The sequence below is a fragment of the Molossus molossus genome, unplaced genomic scaffold, assembly GCF_014108415.1.
Source record: "Molossus molossus isolate mMolMol1 unplaced genomic scaffold, mMolMol1.p scaffold_m16_p_21, whole genome shotgun sequence".
Classification (NCBI taxonomy): Eukaryota; Metazoa; Chordata; class Mammalia; order Chiroptera; family Molossidae; genus Molossus; species Molossus molossus.
The window spans coordinates 25,229,978-25,243,934 of NW_023425357.1; the positions used below are offsets into that span (position 1 = coordinate 25,229,978).

The 13,957-nt window shown below is 41.2% G+C and overlaps 1 protein-coding gene across 1 annotated transcript; it reads right to left on the reverse strand.

The window, feature by feature from the left end:
• Positions 1-282: 282 nt before the first annotated feature.
• On the reverse strand, positions 283-10,288 carry DYNLRB2 (dynein light chain roadblock-type 2). The gene is made up of 4 exons (XM_036275641.1): positions 10,232-10,288; positions 7,898-7,973; positions 1,376-1,543; positions 283-522 (listed from the first exon to the last, which is right to left on the reverse strand). Exons 1-4 carry the CDS (start codon positions 10,232-10,234, stop codon positions 479-481), a joined length of 291 nt encoding a protein of 96 aa, XP_036131534.1. The 5' UTR covers positions 10,235-10,288; the 3' UTR covers positions 283-478.
• Between the last annotated feature and the right edge of the window lie 3,669 nt (positions 10,289-13,957).

Consider the following 13,957-nt stretch of genomic DNA (forward strand, 5'->3'; position numbering starts at 1 on the left):
TGGGGGCACAGTCCTCAGGAGGTTTGCAAGGGCTGAGCCGGGTGCTGCCCAGCCGAGAACCACCCTCCTGGACCTGGGAAAGCACCTAACACTCCCAGAGGGCGGGGGCTTCCCTGGTGGCTCCGCAGTGCCCCGCCAGGTCTCCTTGGCGTGTTAACAAAATGGGCCAAACTATTCTTCTCTACAGATTCTTGGGGACAGCTAACTCCTCGACTAAAAGTGTCTTCTCACGGGGCTCTTTCACTTTGTGTATTTTAAGAGAAGAGACGTAAGTACCAGGATTTATTTATTATGTAGCTAAATCGTAACTTTACAATACATTCGAAAGGGACTAAGCGAGATATGTACAATAGTTCAAATGTAAAAATAGAAAAGAATGTCCAAAAGAGATCAGTATATTGGAATAGAAGCTTCGTAGTCATTCAAGAGCAGAGTGCCTTCACCCCAGTGTCACAGGGTGGACTTGGCCGCAGCAGGGCTATTCACATGGATTCTGAATGACAATCAGAAGATACTCCTTGTCTGTGGAAAGATACGGGCAGAATTAACTCACTGTAACTATTAAATATAATAAATGAATACTTCAGCTAATCTGCGTTCTCTTCGCAACATCACTTGGACCTCGTGTAGACCAGTGGTTTTCCACTCTGGGTGTACTCCAGAACCACCTGTCAAGCTTCCAAATAACGCAATTACCTGGGGTGCAGCCCGGGAGGTTCTGATTTCAGTGGTCTGGGGTGGAGTCTCGGTATTAATCGTTATTTCTGCAAAGCTCTCCAGGGGATTGCAATGTGCATCCAGGGTGAGAACACAGGTGTAGAAAAAGCTGTATTTGGTGAATAGGTCATTCTGATCAGACAGATGTACTACTGTGGAGAAGTTTATCCTATACTAGACCTAGGAGTATGAGTCCTGTTTTGTACTGACACCTACAAGTGTAATTCCGCTGTGGAAAAACGTATTTTGGTGGCTGCTGTCTTTTGTTAGACCAGGTGAATGTCAGCTCCCCACAGGGGGCGTTAAGACTGTAGGCCTTTGACCCACCCCCCACTTGGTTCCCTGGACAGGAGACATTTCTCCCCCTCTCCAGGACACCTGTGTGCTAGGTTCACCTAGCATAAGACCTACGTCTCTGAAATTTTCTGATTACTGATGATAAATGCAAGTGGGCAAAACTGAGCTTCTTCAAAGGTCAAATTCATCACTAATGTCAAGATTTTCAAGGTGGAATTTTAAGGCTCAAACGCCTTCATTTTGTCATCGAAAGGCACTGTCATCTTGTCCATTACAATCTATACTCCTTGCTCTTTGAAACAAAGCTTGCATATGGTAAAGTGGGAGGATGCTTTACATGTGAAATGAAATGCCAAATTACCTGGAGCCACCATGATTTCATGTTTCTTTGATCTGATCCTGAGAAAGGTGAGGTCGTTCTGGGGATCAATGTCGCGGACTGTGCTCTTGGCCTTCATGGTCAGATGATGGAGAAGACCAGCGTACTGAACCGTTGTTGAGTTGTCCAAGGTTGTTCTGATCGGAATGCCTGTTGCAGGATTTAATTTGGGGGTAAACGTTTTTTCTGATGATAAAAGTAATATGCACATTGTGGAGATATGGAATCTACTTATAACTGTTAGGAGGAATAAAATGTGATGGCTTGGTACCATCCACTGCTAACAATTTTAGCTTATTTTTTCCCAATCTTCTTGTTTCTACATAGATTTGGGTCAGTTCTGGCCAAGTGGCTTAATTGGTTGGAGCATCATCCTGTACACCAAAAGGTTGAGGGTTTGATTCCTGCTCAGGGCACATACCTAGGGGTGGGTTTGATCCCTGATCAGGGCGCATATAGGAGGCAATCGATTGATGTCTCTCTCTCTCTCCCTCCCTTTACCCCTCTACACATATCTTTGGGTGAGGATTAAAAAAAAGAAAATAAAAAAAAAAACTTGGGTCAAACTATAATTACAAATTTGATGATTGCTTTTTTCTTCATTTAAATGAGAGCATACAAGTGGTCCTTGTTGGTGACAATGTCATCAACATTATTTTGAATGGCTGTACACTTTATTACTTTATGGAAAAATCATAATCAATTCCTACTGTTGGATTATTCAGTATCGTGTTTTTGTTTTCTGTGCACACATATTCTGGAAGTTGTTAACTGGTGGTCTCAGTACTAAGTGAACCTATTCCTGGACAAAATGCATTCCCCCAAGTGTCCTGTCTACAGAGCCTGCTTTGCAGTGCTTGGTCTGTGATACAATGCTAGTTTTCTCTGAAGGCCAGAGTTAGATGGGATATCGCTGCCCATTCTGGAGAGCACATCAAAAAGGATTTTCAAAAATTTTTTTAACATACTGTATTTAGCACAACTTAAATTTTATATTAGAAAGCAGCCACGGAGACATCGTGATTTTGCGGGGCATTTCTTGGTTGGCCCTCACCCTTGGTTTAAGCATTATTAAATCTGGCTATTGTGTGCGCGATTGCTCCATGATTCGCGTTGAAAACAGGACCTATTAATTTCACTGGGAAAATCTAGCCAGACAAATATGCGAGTATAATTCAATTCAGTTCAAATCAATCTAGCTTAATTCGGGTCACTCAGCCGTCAGTGCTTATTAAGTAACAGGTGCTGTGGCAGGTATTTTGCATATATTGTATCTAATCAGAAAGGGCCTTCGGATTATTTTGAGAACTACCACATAGCCAGGGAGTCCCAGGAATCTGATTTGCAAATGTGTCTTTAATTTAGGGGGACATCTGAAGGTGAATTAGAGAGCGTTGTCGGGCCCTGCAGGTGCCTGAATTGGGGCCAATCAATAAAAGAAGTGAACGTGGCTCTTGGTTTCCCCGAGAGAATATCATTTCAGACTCCTAAGCAGGCAGAACACAAGAGTGGAACCACATTACAAACTTGGGATTTTACCAGTTTTTCGCAAAACTCTCTGAGAGGCTCCATTTTGACTTTGAAACAGATTGCTTTCTCTTTTAAGAAAATTGTTCTCACTAGACTAGGTCTTCCTAAACAGTAGGAGGACAATGTTGACAGGAAAACCCACTCAGCAGATAAGGTTTTATAAACACTTGTTAATTTTCGTAGTATTGTTTGTTGGCCACTTGCACCCCAGAAGTCGGTTCTGTCTTTCCCAGCAGATGGAACACCCCCAGGCGTGTGTCAGTCACCAGAGGAGGGAAATGTATGTAGCAAGCACCCAACCCTGTAAGAGCACTTTCTGATGAACAGTTTTATTTCTCATCCTGAACACTGACTACCTACAAGGTCTGCCCTGCACGGTGTCAAAACAAGAAATACAACCAGAATAAATTATTTAAAGTGTAGATGACTAGACATGAATCCGGTGTGTAGGCCTGTCTAGTTAGTCTATTCATGAGCCAAGGCAATAAACAAAACAGCTGGCCTTTCTAAATAGTGAGTGCACACTGTGGAGAGTGTTGGGGTTTTCATATCTCCTGGAGACATTTGAAAAAAATTCATCAACAACAAATATTTATGGAGCTTGGTGCCAGCCAAAGTAATTAAAAAATAATTTATTAAGAAGTGATTTTAGTGGGAGGCAACCAATCGACAAGTCTCTCTCACATGGATGTTTCTCTCTCTCCCTCTCTTCTCCCTCCCTCCCACTCTCTCTAGAAGTCAATGGAAAAAATATCCTCAGGTGATGATTAACAACAACGAAAAATTTTAGCACATGGTGTAAAATTCTCCCACAACCACCGTTCCCCGTTTCCTTGGTACCCTTCCAGAGGTGCTCTAAGTCTATTTACGTAGTTTCGTGTTTGTATTCTTCACTTGTATCATTATCTATTCTACACCTATTTTTTTCCATTCAATACACTTTGGAAATGGTTCCATTCAGTACACATAAGACTAGGTCTTCCGTGTTAATGACTGAGTAATATGCCTGTGGAATGGATGCTTTGAAATACACAGACTAGTACATCCTCCTGATGAGCATTTAACTGTTCCCAGTCTTTGATCTCTATAAACAAGGCTACAACATATGTCTTGGGCATGCCATTTCACATTTGCATATATGTGTAGTATAAATTCCTGGAATGGAACTTTAGAACAAAGAGTATAAATTTGATATTGCGGAATTTATGGCCCTACTTTAAAATGACTCGCTATGATCCCAGTAAGCTGGTACTCTTCCACTGTTCATTTGTACTTTGGTTGATAGATTGTACTTCAAACCTAATCTAATAAAATTCAAAGGATATATTGTTAGAAATGTCAAGAACATTTAAAATGAAGAGACTACAGGAATCAGGCTTATATACATAAGAACATATGACAGATGTGACTGCATGGGAAGTGTGTGTGTGTGTGTGTGTGTGTATGATATCCATCAGTATCTAATTCAATAATCAGTGCTGTAATATTGTAAATAATAAATGGTTTTATAAATGGGTAACCAATGTTACCAAAGATTCTTCTCTAACAAAAACCTGTATCATATATCATTCAGCATTCGGCTAAAATGATAAGTCTATTTTATTTTCATGAATAGGAAGTCTACATTTCAATAACAGTGAAGCCAAAAAACTGTATTTAACATGGCATATAGAAAGGTCTAAATGTATAAACGTGGTAGAAGGCCTACATAACCACAAATAGCACCTGAAAATATGTTTAAATGATTTGCCCAGACTTAGTGGACTACACCACTAGCAGAGAACAAGAATACATAAACACCATCTTAGGTAAATATTTTCAGTATCAAATTCCATGGGACTTCTGAAAGCTACAAAGCTGCACTATAATAAATGGTACTTTCATCCAAAATTGAGTAGGCTGTTGAAATGGAGAATTTTATTACATTCTGATCACACAACTTATACCACATGCTATTAATAAACATCCTTGTCATACACTTGGGTTATTAATAATCTGACCATAAAAATAAGCCCCTCATTTATATTTTTGGAAAAAAGTTTATTTTGGATTTCAGAAAAGTGCCCTGAATCCTAACACAACCTTATCTAAGTAGAGGTTAATTAGAAGAAGTTAATGGGTCTTAAAAATATATTTTGGCCCTGGCCGGTTTGGCTCAGCGGTTGGAACATTGACCTGTGGACCAGAGAGTCCTGGGTTTGGTTCCCGCTAGGGGTATGTACCTGCCCCCCGCAAAAATACACATACACACACACACACACACACACACACACACACACACACACACATTGTTGCTTTTGGATGAGAAAAATGTTAAGAAACCTCAGGAAAATAAAGTAAAAATCACTTTTAATTCCATCACTCAGAGATAATCACCATAACCTATCTTTGCTTTTCTTCCATATTTATTTTATTTTATTACTTTTTAAAAATTTAGGGAAAGATAGAAACATTGATGTGAGAGACAAACATCGATTGGCTACCTCCAGCATACCCCCTGCTGGGGATGGAGCCTGTAGCATGGGCCTGACTGGGAATCGAACCCGTGACCTCTTGGTACATGGGACAATGCTTAATCCACTGAGCCACACCAGTTGGGCTTCCATATTTATTTTAAGTGTATATGTGTGCCTGGCTATATTTTTTATTAGAAAATGCTGGGTACTGCTATGTTTTCATCTACTATTGTGAGTAGTTTTTCATGACTCTAAATATTCTTCATCCTTTTAAATAGAGAAATAGTTCATCAAGTAAATATTACATAATTAATTTAAAATTCCCCCTACAGTTGGTATAGGTCAGGGATTTTGACTTTGTTCATCTCATGACACATATAAACTGATCACAAAAATTCTGCGGCACACCAAAAACATATTTTTGCCAATCTGTCAAAAAATAGGTATAATAGTGATTCATCCACACTGGATGGCTATTGTTGTGTTGGTTGTTATTTTTTTTATTTGCCAATCTAAGGGAAAAGAGGTCAGTGCCCCTGACTAAATAGGAATTGCATGTTTGAAAACTTCTGTGGCACACTGGTTGAAAATCATTGGAATAGATTTATTTATTTCTCTGTTTACTTATTGCTTTTCTATACAATGCCTCAGTTAGTATCCTCTGTACTAAATCTTTCCTTTATCACTTCTTAGGATAAATTCCTAGGAGTGGAATTACAGGTCAAAGAGGATGGATATTGTTCAGATATTTGATGCATATTGCCAGAATTATGTACTTTAGACTAAGATTTCCCAAAGTAACACATAGGTCAGTTGACCTGGATGTCACAGGTGAATGCAACTGTATTGGGCTGAATAGTGCCCCTCCTCCCCCCAATTCAGGTCTACCCTAAACTTCAGAATGTGACCTTATTTGGAAATACAATCTTTGCAGATGTGATTAGTTAAGATGACGTCACACTGGATTACGATGGACCCTAACCCAACGACTGGCGTCTTTATAAGAAGAGAAGACAGACATGGAGAGGATGATGGAGACAGAGAGTTGGGAAACAGGCAAGGAGGGAGCCTCTTACTGAGCCTTCAGAGACAGCTTGGCCCTGCTGACACCTTGTTTTCGACTTTTAGAGAGAATGAATGTCTAATTTTTTAAGCCACCAGGTGTGTGGTTCTTTGTTATGGCAGCCAAAGGAAAGGAATACAGCACCTCTGTGGAGTGATGATTAACCCCTCTTAGGGGTGTGGCAGAGTTTATGCAAGTACATGGATCTAAAATCCATTCCACCAGAACCATGCACTAGGGTTGGACCGCTCCCTGGAAATATCAGGCATGTATCTGAACTCACCTGTAGGGCTGATCTTAAATTCACTCCCTCCTGATCATTCTAGCTCGGTGCATTTATGATATTCATTTGATGATGAGTTATGTTTAATTTAATTTTATTTTGTAAAACACATCAGATGTTTTAGCTGTACAAATCAATTAAACATCCCTACATTCTCAGAACTATTTATGTGTAATTCTATTAAGTACTGGGTATTGTGCCAGGCACTTGACAGTTATCATTTCACTTATCACAGCCATCTGTAAAGTAGGTTATTTTCCATTTTTAATAATAAGAGATTGAAGGTCAGAGTTTAAACAGACTTTAGTTGTATAAGTTTTAAAGCCATCAATAAATATTGATGGCTTTGCTCCAAAACAGTGATTAGCTGTGAGATCCTGCTGCCAAGCATTGAGTTGGCAATGTGCCAATCTCATGGTTGCACCATTAATTATATGAAATAACTACTTTTATTTCAACTAATACTCTGGGATTGGTGGCACCTCTTGTCCTTACAAGTGCCGGAATTAGCAATGAAACGAGCAAGAGCCTTTAAGAGGTTGCCACCATAGTGGAGCATGGGACAGGAACATGCCAGAGAAATGCTTTGTGGGTTAATGGTAACTGTGAAAGGAGAGCAAGTTTCCTTTTGTATAAGGAAGGAAATCTGTATAAGTCTACAGATTTAATAGGTGGAAATGTATTGGCCCTTCTGATACTATAACCACAAAGACTGTACTATACATTACAACTAATTCTCAAAGATTGTATTAAATATGTTTAGGAACAACTTCATTCAATATGAAGACTGAAACTCGGTACCCTCTATCATGTTAAAGCAAAAACAAACTACCAACAATGATAGTCTCCCCACATTCAGTGTAAAAGTCTTATTGGTATTCCTGAAATGTTGGAAAAGAGTTACCAAAGCTTTCAAAATTAGACACTATATAGTGTTTCTTAGCAATATGTAGACATTTTTAGACATGTCTTATTCATATTTATATCCCTAGTTCTTAGCAGAGTGCTTGATTTGTAATACTCAATAGATGTTTGATAAGTAAATACTATAGCTAAAATATACAAAATATGCTTTTGATTTCAAATTCTAAGACGCTTGTCTAAAGACATGGCGCAACAAATGGGCTTGGTTGGCTTCTGCAAGTCATGAAGGTAGCTCGGGATGTATTTACCTTCTGCATTTACAACCATCGTTCCAATAACCCCTTTATGGCTCTGTATCCTCTTGAGGGTTTCCTCCACCTCTGCCTGGAAGAGATCAGGATGGCAATTAACCAAAATGTTCTTTATGGTGACTCCAATCCCAAAGAGAATAATATTTGGAAAGACTGCTACTCTCCTATCTCTTTAGCCTAAGGTACTGAACACTATAATCTCAGACTTTTGGGAGCGAGCTTTGAAATGGTTAAGTCCGATATATAAGCCTATACAGGACTGCTGGCAGACAACCCTGACAAATCTCTTGGCTTGAACTCTTCTACATTCAGAAAGCTTACTGCCTCACAAGAGATCCCTCCATTTTTATCTATTTACTGGAAAAGTATTCCTTATATTGGACAGAAATCTGTTCCTATTATTCACTCATTGACCTTTCTGTATTTGTATAAAAAATTCCCTTTCTACATTATAGTACTTTAATATTTATAGAGCTATATCATTGCTACCCTCTGTCCAAAAGTATTCCTTAATGAGAAATCTTATTTTTAGTCTTAAATGTTACCTATTTGGGAGTTCAGATGATTAAATTGAGGATATTCTGTAAAAACATATTCTAGGATTCCAGGAATCTCTTGGTAACTATGGCCTGGTTCTCAGTGCAAGCTGAATACTTAACCATGAATAATTATGTTGGAACCCCATTATTGGGTTTTAAACTCAGCTTTCTGAATGAATTTTATGTATAAACTATATTGTAATGGTTTTCTTTCCTTCTACAAATGCTAAAATCAAGAATCTTTTACAAACCTGAGTATTATTTATAACTAAGTAATGACTGAATATTCTGAATTAAAACATTATTCTGCAGAGTCTCTTGATGGGGATTTGTGATATTTCCCCCCAACATCATACAGATAAACATTATGTTACTTAGAGTTTTCTTATACACCTAATGTAGACAGGAAAACTTATTTCCTCCTTTGTTACCACTATTCAGGTATTTTCTGAATTTCAGGCATTATGTACTAGATTCACAATTTTTGACATTATGAATACCATCTATATTATTTACCTAATATGCTCTTTACATTACCTCACCGCTAAAAGCTTAAATGAATGCATTTTTAAAAGGAAACTATACATCACCACCAGAAATGGAAATCTGGTATTATTAGTCCTAAACAGAAATAATCATGGAAGAAAAAACAAAATGAAATTAAAGGGGGGAGGGCATATTATATTCTATCCTAATGAAATCTCAAAACCTGAGGTCTATTCTTTAGTGAAAATTTCAAATTGCAAAATGATACCAGTATAATGATCTAATATCGCTAGAAACTTTGTCCTGAACATGGTCTAAAGGCTGAAAAGAAAATGAAATCAAAGAGGAATAACTTCCTCGGATGTGATTTACTCTGTTATTTGGTATTTCTGAGCCATTTCACGCAGCAACTAATGCTTGCATCTCACTCTGGGAAACACTGCACCTAATGCATAATAGCTGTACAGGGGGTCAACAACCTCCTTTATCCTTTTTCAATTTCACTTCTCTCCCAAAAGCCTCTTTGTGCTTTCCTCAGATTTTCCTTCCCCTTTTCCCAGTTGTTTTCTCCTCTCGTGATTCCTGCTACAATCTCTTATCCCCAACCCCTTTTCATTCCTCTTGAAACTCTTTGCTTTCACCTTGCCCTTCTTCAAATGTTCGGGTCTGTCTCCACTTTACTCTCTCTCTCTCTCTCTCTCTCTCTCTCTCCCCCCCTCCCCCTCCCCTCTTCCTGGCCTTCCCCTCCCTTCCCCCCTCCGTCTCCCTCTTTCTCCTCCCTCCCTCCCTCCCTCCTTTCTTATTTATGCTCTCTCCTCCCTTTCCTCTTTCCTTCTTTCTCTTTATTTAATTTTCTTCTCTCTCAGCATCTCCTCCTTGTCCCCTCTCTCCATTGCCTTGCGCTCCCTGTCCCATCTCTTTCTTCCCTTTCAGGGTGATTTTTCTCTCCAGCTCCTTCCTCCCCCTTCCACACATTTCTCGCGGTCATATCTCATCCCCCAGAGGATCTTTCATCCCATGGATCTCTTCTCTTTCTCGGCATCTCCCCTCCCCAAGTGCCACCTCCAGAGCCCCCACCCCCAGATATCTATGCCCCAAGATAGCTCCCCCATATAGACATCTTCTTTTCCAAGGTCTTCCGCTGGTCCCTCTAGTCTCCAGTCGCCCTTCCCTGAAGCTTCTGGAGACCCGAGCTTTCGCGACGACCCCGGCCCGGCCTGGATTGACCTGGGGAGCAGGGCAGCGAAGGCCCACGCGGGTCAGCGCCCTTGGAGTGGCAGATCTCGGACCGAGACCCCAGATTTACCATGACACTGGCGGGGAAACTCCGGGCTCTGTCTGGCGCAGCGCTGCCTAGGCTGTCAACAACGCTTCCAGCCGTTGCTAGGAGACGGGGGAGGAAGTGACCTCCCGGAAGCATCAGTGGGGCGCCTGCGTGCGTACAGGCCGGGCAGCCGCAGGGGGTGGCGTTTCCGCCCTGAACTGGCCTGGCTCCTCCAGGCCCCCGTAGGCAGGGTTTGGCGCTGGGGACCGCAGCTCACCTGGCTCCCACGCACCCGCCGGCGAGGAGGGCGAGGAGCAGCGGAGGGCAGAGCCCGCGCAGGCCGCCCCGTCATTCCTTCTTCATTCCTTGGTTCCTTCCTCCCTCCTCGAGGTGTGCGGGGATGCAACAGCCACCTCCTCATTCAAGACCACTGCCACGTGCCAGGCCCTCCTAGGGCCTTGGCTGCACTCCAGGAGGCAACAAAAGAAGCAGCTCTGTGCCCGCGGGACACTGCTCGGAGCACCCACAGGGCAGGGTCCCTCTGACGTGGGTTGGGCCACATTCCACACTGGGTGACAGACCCGCTGCTTCGCGATGCGCACTTCCCCGTGCGGCGCTGACAACGTTTGTTCCCTCCCCTATACGGATCGCATTTTGTTTGTTTTGTTTTTAAGTGTTTCTTAAAGAAGAAATGTATCTCATGATCGAATAGCACAATCATATATATGTTTGTTTTCTCCCCAGCCCCCAAACAGCAGGGTAAGTCCCATCTGACGTGGTTCGGTCTAGTTGCAGGGCTGCGCTTCACGCAGGTGCAGAGTTGCTGCTACCAGGACTGTTGTTGACTCCATTAGGATCGTTCCCTTGCGGTCATTATGGTCATTATTCGTCAGCAGTTTGTAGTCGCCGAAAAATTGCAGAGGGGAGTGGTGAAAGTTCTACAAATTGCCATAGAAGAGAGCGTTCCGCTGGGAATGGAAGGAACTGATGGAAGAAACAAGTTCAAGATCAACGTGGGATGGTCAGAAGTCACTTGACCTTTTGAAGGGCGTTGAATATATCTCTGTAGCCTGGGAAGCTGGGACCAACTTTTGTGTGAAGTGCAGCAGGAACATTTTGTGTCTGGAGTCCTGAAGTCCCTGGGGTGTGAAGAGGGCAAACATTAATTACGGACACACATGTAGGTTGGGAATGCATCCCCATAGGGGCCATGCTCTGATGACTGCCTATCATACCGATTCAGTTCGGGCTCCCATTTCCTGAAAGCAGCCTGCACCAAACAAGGCATCCTTATTGCTAGAAATGTCAAGTAGAATCTGAATGGGCCCTTGTCAGGGATTCTCGGAAACAATTTTGGGCTTGTTGGTAATTCTGGATTAGATGATCTGTTTGTACTTGGAGTCTTTAATTTTCTGACCCTAAATTATGTACAGAAACACAGTGAGGAACTCTAATTCTGTTTCATTTTTTCCCCCACCGGGGAGGAGATTCTGGTCACTGTCATCCTCCTTCTTTTCCTCCAAGAAACTCATGCTTCTCAGAAATCCAGATCACAAGGAGCTAACTAGTCTCCTTTGTCACTCCACACCTGGAGGTCCCACCAAGATGATTTGGAATGGACAGCTAGGATTGTGGGGGAGGAGTCTGATGTATGTGTGTACAGGTCTGGCTCTTGACTGTTTGCCTGTATCTACCATTTTAAGTACTAAAGTATAGATATTTACAGTGATACTGGCTGTTGACTGTATAATGACTGATTTGGGGCTCTCTGGGTGTTTCTGATCAAGGAGACCCTTACTTGATTGTAAAGCCATTTGTTTTGCTTATAAAAATCGGTGGCCGTGCACCATTTCTGTTGTATCAATCAGCTTTCATGAAGGAACCGGACTTCCTATGCACAGAGTGTGAATCCCCTCATTTCTGGAGTGAGGGTGTCAAACTCGTTCGATAGCTGACAGCCGTGATTAGAGCAAAGGAAGACTAGAATGAAAGGCACTGACAGGCGTACCCAGCTGCTGAAAAAGTAATAAGAAGTTGCCAAACTGACTGCTAACCAACAGTCAAGTTTGACTCACTGTGCACAGGAAATCAATGAGAAGAATATGAGCCATTTTCTCCTGATTGATTTTCACTTCTAATTATTCCTTGGAGGTAGCCTGGTTTAATTTTTATGCCTTTTTGGGACTGGAGTGAATATCTGGAGCTGTGCTAGCTAAAGTATCCTGGCAGTGTCTGATATGTTCCCTACCCCATTCTTAATGCATGTGAATTATCCCTTTCCCTTCTACTTTTCCCACACCTTCTTTGGACCCACAATACGTGCTAAATAACTTTGAATTTAAGTGAAAGAATTTGAATAATGCTTTTTGAAAGTACTCTGAAGTGACCCCCAAAATTGGTGGCACGTGCAGAGACAAAGTTGACAGTTCTTCACGTGATTTTGTCAAAATAAGATGATTTTCTTCTGAGGTCTCTTTTTTTGATAATTTACATCCGCTCTCTGCCTAGCCTAAAGAAATTCAGGTAACTTGACAACCGTGAGTTTTATCTTGGGATTTTCTCTACCACCCCATATATCTTTGGCATTCTTTCCTAGTTGGCACACACTATAAACTGGACCATGGGATATATTTTGTGCCCATTTTATCATAAGTTAGGGCACTGTGTGTCAACTTTAACAGAACATCTCTTAGTACTCTACTGGTTGCACTCCAGAAAGTACTAGGTTTTTTAAAATGTCCCTTAATAATAGTAAGGCAGAATTAGATGATGTCAGTGTTATCAATAAGTATTTCACATAGCTGACCTGATGCCATAGAATTATAGAATATAGATTTAGGGTTTTAGAAGATCAAACATTTTTCTACTTCTTATTAGGCCAAAGGCGCCTTCTAGGGCAATTCTTTCTAGAACTCAAGTGTAACAAGCATTTACATCCCATAAGGGAATCCTCCCTGTTGGAATTAAATGCTGTCCTAGACCACAGAATTTGGCATTACATGCATCTAGCGTTGGTGTTTCTAGGTGTGTTTCTTTGACTAAAAGAAATTCACAGGGCTTTTGCTTTCTCACTTATAAAATAGGAAAGATAATATCTACCTTAGAGGGTGTAGATGAAGTTCAAATGATGTTATATGGGTAAAATGCTTGGCTCGTACCAGGTGCCCAATATAGATCACGTCACCACATTTCTTCCTTTTGTCTTCCTTTCTTTAGTTCATCCTTCCTTCTTCCCTCCATTCCTTTTCTCCCCTTTCTCTCTCCTCATCTCTCTGTTTCTCTAGCCTTTTCTTCTCTACTCCCCTCCTGTTTCTTTCCTTTCTCCCTTCTAACTGCCTTCTCTTCAACCTCCTTTTCCTTCATGCCCTCCCTAAGAAAAATATCCAGAATTTGTATTGTTGACTTTCTCACTAAAGAACATCTTTCCCTTTCCCCGTCATTCCTTTTGTCCTGTTATTCACTAAGAATAGTCATCTAATGTAATTCATCTACTTCTAATCTCAAGTTTTCACAATTCCCATGTTTAAACTTCTAGCTCCACAAGAAGTTCCCATCTCAGTGCCTTGCATTAAGTAGATATTTAATAGATATTCTCAGTATCTGAGCATTGGGGGGAAACTAAATATTTCCTCATCTATCAACTTTGTTCAAAGAAGGAAGGGCTTATGGGAGCAATAAATCCCATACACTTGATGTACCTCTTCCTTTCCCCTCACCCCTGACAATCCAGTTCCAAGGTATCTGATCTATTTCAAGCTCTTTGATCTA